Here is a 13,050-nt window from a genome sequence, read left to right as displayed (position 1 = left end):
AAAAACCAAAAAAAAAAAAAAAAAACCACTAAACGATAGATAGATGATAGATAGATAGATAGATAGATAGATAGATAGATAGATAGATAGATAGATAGACAGACAGACAGACAGGAGATCTAGACAAGTTGGGACTGGAGAGATGGCTCAGTGATTGAGCACTGGCTGCTCTTCCAGAGGTCCTGAGTTCAATTCATAGCAACCACATGGTGGCTCACAACCATCTGTAATGAGATCTGAAATAAATAAATAAATCTTTAAAAAAATAAAAAAAGCCGGGCGATGGTGGCGCACGCCTTTAATCCCAGCACTCGGGAGGCAGAGGGAGGCGGATCTCTGTGAGTTCGAGACCAGCCTGGTCTACAGAGCTAGTTCCAGGACAGGCTCCAAAGCCACAGCGAAACCCTGTCTTGAAAAACCAAAAAAAAAAAAAGAAAAGAAAAGAAAAAAAGGTTGGGCAGTTGTGGCGCACACCTTTAATTCCAGCACTCAGAAGGCAAAGGTAGGTGGGTCTCTGTGACTTCGAGGCCAGCCTGGTCTACAGATAGAGCAAGTTCAAGGACAGACTCAAAAGCTACACAGAAAAACCCTGTCTCCAAAAGACAAAACAAAAAATCTGAATGAAAAAGAACAAAAACAACAAAAATCTCTTCCTACTCCATTTTTCTTGCCTCTCCAACACCTCTCTATTAGTCCTGCTAGCTTTGGGAGCCCCCGTGTGTCATATTTGTCATCTTCATCATTTATGCCCTGGCAACGCACAACACATGGGCAGCCCGGGTATGGCGGTTCTCCAGCTGTTCCTGTGCTGAGCAGTCCTAGATGCTTGTGTTATTGTCATATCTAAGGTTCCACGGCCTTCCTTTATGCTGTCTGTCTAGCGTCCTTTGGGCCTTCCTCTTCGCCTTATCCCGTGCACTCCTCCAAGCAGTGCATATCTGCCATCATTCATTCTTGTAACATGGCCCAAGTATCTCATGGGCCATTGTTGTATCCTGTAGTTTACTTCCTTCTGTAGATGATGTTTCTTTTTATCTTTTTCTTTTCTTTCTTTTTTTCTGGTATTTCAAGACAGGGTTTCTCCATAGCTTTAGAGGCTGTCCTGGAACTAGCTCTTGTATAACTCAAGAGATGCACCGACCTCTGCCTCCCAAGTGCTGGGATTAAAGGCGTGCACCACCACGGCCCAGCGATGGAGATGTTCCTTAATGCCCTTGTTGTACAGTCTCTCTTTGTGTGACTGCCTATACCCTTTTATCCAATCAGCTTTACTTGCAAATGTTCATAACAATCATAACAACGAGTCATTGGTCTGGCTCAAGGCCTCTGGTTTCTGGTCCACCATCATCGCTGGATTCACACCGAACCTCCTCTTGGATATCCCTCAGCTGCCCTGAGACATGGAAATCCTACAGGCATTGGTCCACAGGACCAGTCACTTCACAAACTCTAGCAGGTCTAGATGTGGTAGATGTTAGGGTGGGCCACCCCAGGCCTGGTTGTGGGCCTGGGTGGTAGTTGAGCTAGTCAGTCTGGGCCACTGGGACCACCCACCTCTGCGATAGGCAGAGCCAGTTCCCCTAAGCCACTGGGGTCCATTCTCTCTCCCAAGTGCAGAATGAGGACAGCTCTCCCATGAGGGTGGGCCTCCCCTCTCTTGCTGCAGTGTCCAGCAAGGGCCAAGGCCAACATCTTTAACTGATGTCAAAATAAAACCATCAGATGAAAAGTCATAGGAGAGGGTGTTAGCCCCTCAGACTACTTGCTGCACTAAATAAATAAATAAATAAATAAATAAATAAATAAATAAATGGTGTTAGCCCCTCAGACTACTTGCTGCACTAAATAAATAAATAAATAAATAAATAAATAAATAAATAAATAAATAAATAAATAAATGGTATCTTTCCAAGCCAGACATGGGCTTACGCTGTTGATCCCAGCACTTGGAGAATATCTGAGTCAGGATTGCTACAAACTTGAGGTCAGCCTGTATTACATAGTTTGTTCCAAGCCAGGCTGAGCTAGATGAGAACCTGCCCCACCCCCCCACAGCTCCCCATCTCTCTCTTGCTCTCACACACAGGGTTTCCAGTGAGTGATCGGCCAGACACCACTTGAATCTGACACTGAATTTAGCCTTAGTGCTGAGTCAGCTTTTACTTTTGTGCTGCACATAGCAGCACCTCTGAAAGTTTTCCAATAATGAGCTTGAAGTTGAGCACAGTGGCCTGTACCCATATCCCAGCACCGGAGGATCTGACTGAGTTACACAGTGAGACCCTCTCAAAAAATAAATAAATGCAAGCCTGGCCTTGGTGGCACACATTTAATCCCAGCACTCAGGAGGAAAAGGCAAGAGGCTCTCTGAGGCCAGCAAGCTCCAACACAACTAAGACTACACAGAGAAACCCTGTCTTGAGAACAAAAAAAATAATAATAAAATGAATAATGAACTTGAATTCAATCAAACTTCTAGGCCTAACTTCCATTTATTTTCCAGAAAATAAACTGGTAGGAACTGGTAGGACAAGTAAAGAATACAAACAAAATGATTAGGCAATCCAGAGTTAGGGCTATTAGACAAAGCCTGAACTTTTTTCTTAAGGTCTTAAGGTATTTTTTTATATATTTTAAGAATTTCAGGTCAGGCGGTAGTGGTGCATGCTTTTAATCCCAGCACTAGGGAGGCAGAGACAGGCGGATCTCTGTGAGTTCAAGGCTAGCCTGGTCTACAAGAGCTAAAAAAAAAAAAATTCATACATGTATGCAATCTACTCCCCATTTCCTTCCTTCCAACTCCTTCATGAATTCTCCTTAACACCCCATCCAATTTCATGTCCTATGTATGTATGTATGTATTTGGTTTTTCATGACAGGGTTTCTCTGTGTAGCCCTGACTGTCCTGGGACTCCCTCTGTAGACCAGGCTGGCTTCTGCCTCCCAAGTGCTGTGATTAAAGGCGTGTGCCACCACAACCCGGCCCCACTGAACTTAACTAGTATTGCTTGTATGTGTATGAATGATCCACTGGAGAATGGACAAAACAGACACTGTCACTTAGAAAGTGGAAAGACATGAAAGCGACAGAGGCAGGAGTATCTCTGTGAGTTCAAGGCCTTCCTGCGTCATCGTGATACTAAGAGTAGCAAGTGCTGTAACAAGAGCATCATCTCTCCAGCCACCTAAAGTTGCTTTAAGTGGGGAAAAAAAGGTATTCCTGCTGGGGGCATAGTTCAGTGGTAGAACCTTCACGTTGGATGTGTGAGGTTCTGGTTTGTTTGTAACAGTCTCATTTAGCTTAGGCTGATCTGAAACTCAGAATGAAGCTAGCCTTCAATTTCTGATCCCATTTGTCTCTATTTTCTAAAGTGCTGAAAGATAGGCCTGGACTGACATGCCTGGCTTGAGGCTCTGGGTTTCAATCCTCAGCATGCTTTTGGTTTTATTTAGACTGTATCATGTATGAGGCCAAGCATTCCTGCTACAGGTAAACTTAAGAAACATTGTTTTTGTTTCAGACAGGCTGTTGCCCTGGCTGACTTGAAACTTGTTCTGTAGACCAGGCTATCTGCCTCTGCCTCCCAAGTGCTGGGGTTAAAGGTTATGCACCACCATTGCCTTCAAAATTATTTTTAAAATTAAAACTATTCCTGTGTATGTATATATGTGTGTATATATGTATATATATACATACACATCATATATACTTAGTGCCATGGAGGTCAGAAGTGGGTACTGGATCCCCTGGAACTGGAGCTACAGATGATTGTAAACCACCATGCTGGTGGCTAGGACTTGAATACAGGTCTTCTACAAAAGTGTGTGCTCTTAACCCGGAGTTAAGCCCTTCAGTCTGTTTGCATCCTTCTTAAAAGGATGCTGATCCAGGCAGAGGTGGGAGGTAAAGTCAGGTGGATCTGAGTTGGAGGTCTACAAGCTAGTTCCAGGGCAGGTTCCAAAGCTACAGAGAAACCCTATCTCAGCAAATAAAGGCCTGGAGAGACAGTTCAGTGGTTAAGAGTGTATATTGCCTCAAAATAACCTAAATATATATAGTTCTTGCAGAGGATCCAAGGCTGGTTCTCAACATCAGGTAGCTCACAACTCCAGCTCCAAGGGACCCAACACCCTCTTCTGGCCTCCTGGGGCACCTGCACTCAGTTGCATGTACACTCAAAAACTCATGAAGAATCTGAACTAAGAAAAATAAATTTAGGATTGCTTTCTGTGCTGTGAGCACCATGACCAAAAGAAACTTGAACAAAGGGTCTACATCTTACATGGAGGCACTCTGCGTACTGGTTTGATCCCCTGGCTTGCATGCCTGCCTAGGGATTGGCACAATGCACTGTGCTGAGCCCTCCATGAGTATGCCCAACAAAATGTGCCAGGTCTCTGTGGTGTCAAGCTGACAAAACTATGACATTTGATTCTAGTAATGTGATTCTGCTGTTAAAAGGAACATGTTTAACAAACTCCAATTCCAACTAAGAAATTACATCTAAACAAAGATAACCTTAAAAACATTAAGAACAATGTAAATAATGAAATACTGGGGCTCGTTATAAGTCAGTGCATAAAAAGTGCTTGCCACAAAGCCTGAGGACCTGAGGGTCAAGTGCTGAGAAACAGTGGAAGAATCAAACCCTGAAAAATTGTCCTAAAACCTACACAGAATGAAAACAAGCTGGAAAGCACTTAGGATCTGGATGGCTCAGCAGTTAGTACTTACAGGACTAGAGTTCAGTTCTCAATACACACATCAGATGGCTCACAGCCCAATGTCTGAAGCCTCCAGACCAAACACACACAAACATAACCAAGAATAACTTCTGAACTTGAGTGTTTTACCTATATGTATGCATGTTTGTGCACTAGGTTCTCCTGAAACCAGAAAAGGCTTCATTGTTCACATGGGTTGCAAGACTAACTCAGAGGTTACTCAGGCTTGTTCTCCATTCTACTTCTCATCCTTCTGTCACCTCTGGGAGAAACAAACCTGGGGTTCAAAGATGGCTTAGTTGGTAAAGGTTAGGACCCACAGACCCCAAACTTACACTCACACAGCAGCCCCCACAAAACCATAAATCTACAAACCTATATGCCTAAATATACAAAGTGGGATCAGTGACAGTTAAGACCTCTTGAGTTAGGGAAGACAAGAGTACTGCTATCTTCAAAGGTACCTAACCAACTGCTTAGAGACCTGAACCAACACCTCAATACAAACAATGACAACAGTTCTTACTTAGTTTTTATTCATAATCATAAACTTAACTCTGCAATCCAGCTAGACTTGAAGGGGAATGAGGAAAATATGGAACCCAAAGAACTTCAGTGAGAGCAGAGATTACAGGGTACTGCGAGCAGATGGGGCTGGGGTGCTCTCCTGAGCTACAGAAGGAATGGTCTGGTGGGTAAGAAGCCCGCAAGTCAAAAGAATTAGAGTTGTCCACAGTCGGAAATGGTGATCTTTTTGCTGGTCTTGCCATTCTTGGATCCAAAACTCTCCATGTTTTCTACAATGTTCATGCCTTCTTTCACCTTCCCAAAGACCACATGTTTGCCATCCAGCCTGTAGAAGAATGATCATCAGCAACTAGCAGAAGATGGAACACTGAGATAGACTGCTACAAGACAAATGCATGCACACATATGATCGGCACTCTTACAGCCTTGATTTCCACTAAGAGATGAAATAAAAGAAAAACTGAAGAAACAAATGTCTCTCAGCAGGGTTGTACTTTTCCAAATAGATACATTCATTGTGTTTCTTACCACTCAGTCTTGGTGGTGCAGATAAAAAACTGGGAACCGTTTGTGTTTGGTCCAGCATTTGCCATGGACAAGATGCCAGGACCTGTATGCTTCAGGATGAAGTTCTCATCCTCAAATTTTTCTCCGTAGATGGATCTGCCACCAGTGCCATTATGGCGTGTGAAGTCACCACCCTGTAACAGAGAGAAATCTGTCATTTCAGCAATGTAACTGAAAGTTCACAGGGTAAAGCCTTAACACATTTCTAATTCTTGTCTCTGTAAGCACATTAAGCTATTCTGCAAGGGCCATCTTTTGTTTCAGACAATTACAAGTCTACCATTGGCCTGGGGCCTAAAGTTTTGGCTAGGCTGGTTGACAGCATCAGAGCATTTGTCACCATACCCAGCTTTTACAGGAGCTCTGGGGACGCAGGTCCTCAGTAGCAGGCACTTCAGAGGGCTCACCCCAGAACAAGGTACGTATAGATTCTACAAGGTTGGTGTGGAGGACATGTGGAATCCCAGTACACGGGAGGAAAAGAGGAATTTAAGGGGCCAATGAGATGGTTCAGTGGATAAAATAATCAGCCACCAAGACCTGAAACCAATCCCAGGACACACAAGATGGAGCAACTGACCTGCATATGTGCACTATGTTATGCATACACATAAGAAAAAAAACAGTATACTACTAGCTCAGGTAAAGTACAACTGAAGCATTCATTCTGGCTCAATCTGAAGCTAAAGGAACTAAAAATTCAGTCAATTCATACCTGGCACATGAATCCTGGAATAATCCTGTGAAAGGAAGAACCCTTATATCCAAATCCTTTCTCTCCAGTGCTCAGAGCACGAAAGTTTTCTGTTAGAAATAAAAAAAAAAATACAGTATATACACATATGGTTCTCTTTAAAATTGTTCTATCCATGAAACTTGTTAAATTTAGAAAATTGAACCTACCTGCCGTCTTTGGAACTTTGTCTGCAAACAGCTGTAAGGAGAAAAAGGACAGCTAGTTAATACATAGGTGAATATTTTCATGACTAATGCCCTTTGATTAGGGATTTGTACATCATAAATTCATTTCTTAGCAGGAGAATACTACTTCAGCAATAATCTTCAAATCCCAGTAGGAATCACTAAGTTTTAAGAGCTGGGTTGTGAAACATGAGAACCAAAAACATGCCAGAAATCTGGAGCTGGTCATGACTTAGAAATAGTGACAGACTCCTTAAATGTGACTCAAGAGCTTTTAATACATCACACCTACTTCTGAACAGACTTCAGCCTTCTCAAATATACATCACCTCCCCTAACTTCATGTCAGAATCTAAAATCAAAGCTTCTGAAAGAAAATACTGTCACACAATGCACAATCAGGTAAATAAGCTGTGTTAGTCACTGGCAAGGGAAATGCCACCTTCACCCTATCACAGCACAGCTCTGAAGCATCAGGTAAGTGGTCTTGGCACCTAGGTCCCTTACCTACTAGTATGTGCTTTGAACCTTTCCTCAATATTTACAAGCCCTTTCATAGTCCAAAAACCACGGAATTCTTTTTCAACTTTCCAAGATAACAGTAAATCAGTTATAGCATCTCTATTCTCTTAGAGGGATATACCTATGCCTTAAAAGGTTAAATATATGGGTTCTCTTAAACCGCTTCAACTCCCTCTCTCAGAGCTTGGCAAGCCCACTTTCTTTTACTGCAAGTACTTCTTCGAAGCCCTTCCTGGCAGGTCCATCTCTATTCTCACCTACGGACCTGCAAGTCTTGTCTCACTTCAAGCTCTGGCTAACCTGATACTGACCTGCCGCCCAGCACTAAGCTTGGGCCAAGTTTCCACAAGAGCCCTTGTCAATTATCAGCTCTGACTACAGAGAAACTCTGGCTGAAGACTATGTGCCGAGCACTGTGGTGGGCGGACAACAGGGAAATCTAGGTTTGGAGTTAAGAGCATCCAAACCTAACCACTGATAGCTCTAGAGTAGTTTAACAAGACAGAGACTAAGCAACATTCAATTTCACTATGACCTAAGGCATGGTGCTGGGGTTAACGAGAATATTTAATTTTGTAAAAGAAACACGCTTAGGATACTAATTAAGCAGCCATTTAACACCTTCCAAACCAATTAGGTAACTAACCACTGGCAATCCGCTTGGGTCAAATGAGAGACTGCAGCGTGGCCAGCCCTAACATGCCTGTTCCACAGAGGGCGATCGGGAGGGGTTCCAGAGCGCCTCCCCCGCTGCGCCATCACTGCGACGGAGGCGGTCCTTGGGCACCAGCGAAGGCCCGGCCTTTCCCGTTTCCGCTCGTGGGGTGGGGGAGGTCGAGGGATGTTCTGGGCCTTTCTCTACACAAACGTTACTGCTCCAAACCGAATGGAGCAACGCTCCGGCCACACTCGAGCACACCCGAATCACCGGGGACTAACGAGCAGGGACCGGCTCATCGAGCCTTCCTGGAGACCCTAAGTAGGGTCCCTGCCCATATCCCACGGAAAGGCAGCGGCTCTGGGGAGATGGCTGGGAAGATGCCCGCGGGTCGGCGGCGCCGCAGCCCAGCAGGGCGAGGCCCAACGGCTCCGAGACGGGAGAGGCGCGCCGAGCACGTGCGCCCGGCCGCGCAGGGCCCCACAGGGCGCAGCCACGTGCGCCTGCGGGCAGGCCGAGGCGGGCGGGCGGGGGAGGGGGCCGCTCCCTCCCCCCCAACGGCCGCGCCCCGCCCGGCTTTGTCCGCCGCCCGCCCAGCCTCCCCGCGCCTCGCCGGCCTCCCAAAATGGCCCCTCGTCAGGAAATGGCGCCTCCGCCCGTGCTCGATTCCCCAGGAGGGTGGGCCCACGTCCGGGGGCGCCTCCCACTCCACCGTCCCCAGGACCCCACCCCGGAGCGCCAGGGCCCACCCGACCTCGAAGGAGACGCGGCCCAAGGGCTCGCCATCGGCCGCGATGTCGAAGAACACGGTGGGGTTGACCATGGCTGCAGCAAGCGGTGAGAGGGGACAGCGGCGTCTGCAAAGCGGCACGAGCCTGGCCGCCCCGCTTCTTTTATACACGGCCTGGGCCCCGCCCACCGCCCGGTCGCGCGCCTGGACCTTGATCAATCGTAATTGCTTCCCGGACGGAGTGACGGCACGGGCGGCCTATGGGCGCACGCGGGCGCGAGATGGGGCGGGGAGTGAGGTGCGCGTGCGCCGTCGCGCGCGGAGGCAGGTTCCCGCCCGCGGGCTCCTACGGAGTGGCTGCGGCGCGGTCGGTGGGGGGTAGGGTCTGAGGGCAGTTGGGGAGGGTGGCCACGCTTTCTGGCTGCCCTTGGGAGCGCGTCGGGGCCTCTGGCCCTCCCCTGTGAAGGCGCGCAATCTTCCCATTGCACAGAGAGGGTAACTGAGGCGAACAAGAACCTCAAGGTCGAGCGGTCCTTCAAGGTCGGGCGGGGTCCTGCGGCGCGGCCTGCGCTGCGTAAACGCGAACTGGCATCCCTGGGCTGAGATCCAGGACCCGCACCGGCATCCTGCACTGGCAACCGCTTCCTGCTAGGTTCCTTTGAGCGCCTCCGTTTCCTTCAACTTTCGGAAGGGACACAAGCAGCCTCCTCATTTGAAAGATTATGAAATACTTTTTAAATGCCCTACTTTCCAAAAATATCCTGCCTGTTCTCCAGGAGGAAGCTTTTTAAACAGGATCCTGGCCAGATCCTACTTGTAGTTATTCCCCCCGCCCCCCAGCAAGGTCTGGGTCTTTCTCATTTCATCATGAGGCCTAAGGTGTACACTCAATACAAGTGCTTTGAAGCAGGGTGGACATGGCTGAAATCCCACCTTCAGGTAGAGTTCCTGACAGCCTGAGCTCTGAGTGTGAGACCCTGCCTCAAAAAAACGGGAAAGTCGGTGCTGCGCTCCCCCAGCTGTGGGAGCTGGCCTCAAGCTCTGAGGCCTTAGATACGGAGCCTCAGGAATGTGGGTCTGGCCGTGCCTTATTTGGATGAATCAGACCAAGAGCAAATTCGGTTGAACCACAGAATCTTGATCTGCCAAGCTGGAAACTTCTGTATCAGTGTAGCTTTTATTCATATACCATCCTATAAACGTGCTGTTCGCAAAAATGTCCTTATGCAAGCACAAGGACCTGCGTTTGGATCCCCAGAACCCATGCAAAAGCCAAGCCATGGGAAGGGGTCTGTAAGCCCGGACTTGGAGGGAGTAGAGACCAGCTGACCAACCAGTCTAGCCAAAACTGAACTCCGAGTGCAGTGAGACCCTTCCCCAAAGGACGGGTGGAGGGGCTGGGGAGGTGGGTCGGCGGTAAGAGCACTTGCGCCTCCCCCAGGCTTGTTGCCTCCATTTTAATTAATTGATTGCTTTTGCTACAGTTGTGTTTTAGGAGTTCTTTCCCTAGTGTGGGTTCAATTTCTTCTCTTTTTTTAAATATTTATTTATTATGTATACAATATTCTGTGTGTATGCCTGCTGGCCAGAAGAGGGCACCAGACCTCATTACGGATGGTTGTGAGCCACCATGTGGTTGCTGGGAATTGAACTCGGGACCTTTGGACGAGCAGGCAGTGCTCTTAACCTCTGAGCCATCTCTCCAGCCCTTCTTCTTCTTTTTTTAACTGAAGCCTTTTGCATGACATGTCTGAAGTCTTTTTTTTTTTTAATTTATTTTTACTTTGTGCACATTGGTGTTTTGACATGGGTGTTGGGTCCCCCAGAACTGGAATTACAGACAGCTGTGAGCTGCCGTGTGGGTGCTGGGAATTCAACCCGGGTACTCTGGAAGAACAACCAGTGTTCTTAACCACTGAGCCATCTCTCCAGCCCTGGGTTCAATTTCTTAGCAGACACATTATCTGCTGATTGCGTGTTTCCTCTTTGAGGAAACTGTCTCAGGCCCCTGCCAGTAGTCAGCCCTGCTACAGTGGATCATATCCTTAAGCTGTGGGCCAGGATAAATCCTACCTTTCCTATGTTGCTCTTTAAAAAATTATTTTAAAGTTTTTTATTTGGTGGGCGTGATGGCACACACCTTTAATCGCAGCACTTGGGAGGCAGAGGCTAGCTTGGTCTACCTAGTGAGTTCCAGGACAGCCAGGGCTGTGTAGAAAAACCCTTTCTTAATAACCCTAAATGAAAACATAAATAAATAAACAAATGAGTAAAAATTGAAGAGTACAGAGGTTGGAACTGGAGTGTGGCTCAGTTGGTAGTGATGTGGGAGGGTCTTCCGTTTTGTGTTGATTTCATTGGTTAATAAAGAAACTGCCTTGGCCATTTGATAGGCCAGCCCTTAGGTGGGTGGAGTAGACAGAACAAAATGCTGGGAGAAAGAGGGAAGTGAGGCAATCGCTATGCCTCTCCTCTCTAGGGCAGATGCCATGGAGCCAGCCGCCAGGTCAGACATGCTGAATCTTTCCCAGTAAGCTTCCACCTCGTGGTGCTACACACATTAATAGAAATGGGTTAATCAAAGATGTGAGAGTTAGCCAGAAGAAGCTGGAACTAATGGGCCAGGCAGTGTTTAAATGAATACAATTTGTGTGCTGTTATTTCGAGGCATAAGCTAGCCAGGCAATCAGGCAGCCGCGTTAGAACACATGCTGTACAAAGCCCTGGGTTTCATCACAACTGCTCATAAAGGAAACATGAACAAACACATGTGCTATTCTGTGGAGGCAGGAGGATCAGGGGTTTAAGGTGGTCCTTGCCTATAGTGCTTAGACTATGAGACTGTCATAAGAAAAAAAGGGGGGGCTGGAGAGGTGGCTCAGAGGTTAAAAGCACTGGCAGCTCTTCCAGAGGTCCTGAGTTCAATTCCCAGCAACCACATGGTGGCTCTCAACCATCTGTAATGAGATTTGGTGCCCTCTACTGGCGTATAGGATATATGTAGGCAGAATACTGTATACATAATAAACCTTAAAAAAAAAAGGGCATGGGTTATTCATGGAGCCATATCTCACATTCAACTGTATAATAACCCACTTTCAGCCCTAATGTGTGGGCTGGGTCCTACCACCAAATGTAAGGCCAATATTTCCCAAGAGGCTGACTCTCCAGGCCCTGGGATAATTTTGACAAAGCGCCTACAGTACTGTCTTAACTCACACTGAAGGAACTGCAGCTGGTAGGGGCAGAAGCAGAGGGGAAACCGGCAAGGAAGTCCTCCTCTCCACAGCAACTCTGTCCCATGCTGGCCTAGAGCCCTCATTCAAAGACTGTCAAGTTTTCAAGATGGTCCCTTCTGAGCATGTCCAAGTGTGATGGTACAGGGCATGTTCCCATAACTTTGGCCTTGCCATTATCCTTGGAGATAGGTAGTCCATGGGGGGCTAGGCATGATGGAAGGGTAAACCAAAGAACTGAGAAGCCTCCATGTCCCAGATGTTGAGGACCTGCTAGTGTTGACTGGTGGAGGAGCAGTCTCAAGAGAAACCCAACATCACAGCACACACACAAACACGTGTGTACATGCAATGTGTTTGCAGAGGCTAGAAGAGAGTGTCATTCCCCTGCAGTTGGGAGCCACCTGACATAGGTGTTGGGAACTCAGGTCCTTTAGAAGAGCAGGAAGCATTCTTTTTTTGTTTTCTGTTTTTTGAGACTGTTTCTCTGTGGCTTTGGAGCCTGTCCTGGAACTCCCTCTGTAAACCAGGCTGGCCTTGAATTCATAGAGATCAGCCTGCATCTGTCTCCCGAGTGCTGGGATTAAAGGCATTGTCACCATCAAGATATGGAGATATCTCTAAATTTTGAAAAATATTCTGTCTTGGAAAAGCTTAGAAGCTGGGGTATAGCTAAATGGTCCATTACTTGCTTAGTGTTCAAAGGGAAGGGCTTGAACCAGACACATCTGCCAGGTAGAATTCTATTGGGAGCCGGGCAATGGTGGCACATGCCTTTAATCCCAGCACTCGGGAGGCAGAGGCAGGCGGATCTCTGTGAGTTCGAGACCAGCCTGGTCTACAGAGCTACTTCCAGGACAGGCTCCAAAGCCACAAAGAAACCCTGTCTCAGGAAAAAAAAAAAAAAGCATTCTATTGGGAACTGGCCGACATGTCACATAAGCCTTTGAGAGGGCATTTGGGGCTTTCCAAAGGCACAGGCATTAGGGCCTATGTGGTGTGTTATGGGAGCAAAGGTACCTGGAAGAACTGCCCAGGGACTCCCCAGAGGCTACACTGGCTGCTCCAGATCAGTCATTACCATGGGGTGGGGAAAAGGACAAGCCAGGAAGATGACATTCTTAAATAACCGAAGGCTAGACTTCCTGGCCCAGTCCAGATGT

General features: G+C 47.2%; 1 protein-coding gene across 1 annotated transcript; it reads right to left on the bottom strand.

Moving 5' to 3' along the window:
• Nucleotides 1-5,240: 5,240 nt before the first annotated feature.
• Ppia (peptidylprolyl isomerase A) lies at nucleotides 5,241-8,841 on the bottom strand. Its single transcript, XM_050140887.1, has 5 exons — nucleotides 8,676-8,841; nucleotides 6,724-6,754; nucleotides 6,536-6,624; nucleotides 5,782-5,954; nucleotides 5,241-5,578 (listed from the first exon to the last, which is right to left on the bottom strand). Exons 1-5 carry the CDS (start codon nucleotides 8,742-8,744, stop codon nucleotides 5,446-5,448), a joined length of 495 nt encoding a protein of 164 aa, XP_049996844.1. The 5' UTR covers nucleotides 8,745-8,841; the 3' UTR covers nucleotides 5,241-5,445.
• Nucleotides 8,842-13,050: the final 4,209 nt, after the last annotated feature.

This window comes from Alexandromys fortis, unplaced genomic scaffold (assembly GCF_014885135.2).
Source record: "Alexandromys fortis isolate MF-2015 unplaced genomic scaffold, M_Fortis_MF-2015_v1.1 scaffold_7, whole genome shotgun sequence".
In the NCBI taxonomy this organism is placed as follows: Eukaryota; Metazoa; Chordata; class Mammalia; order Rodentia; family Cricetidae; genus Alexandromys; species Alexandromys fortis.
Note: the sequence above shows the minus strand (reverse complement) of the source record. Positions and strands in the feature narration are given on the sequence as shown.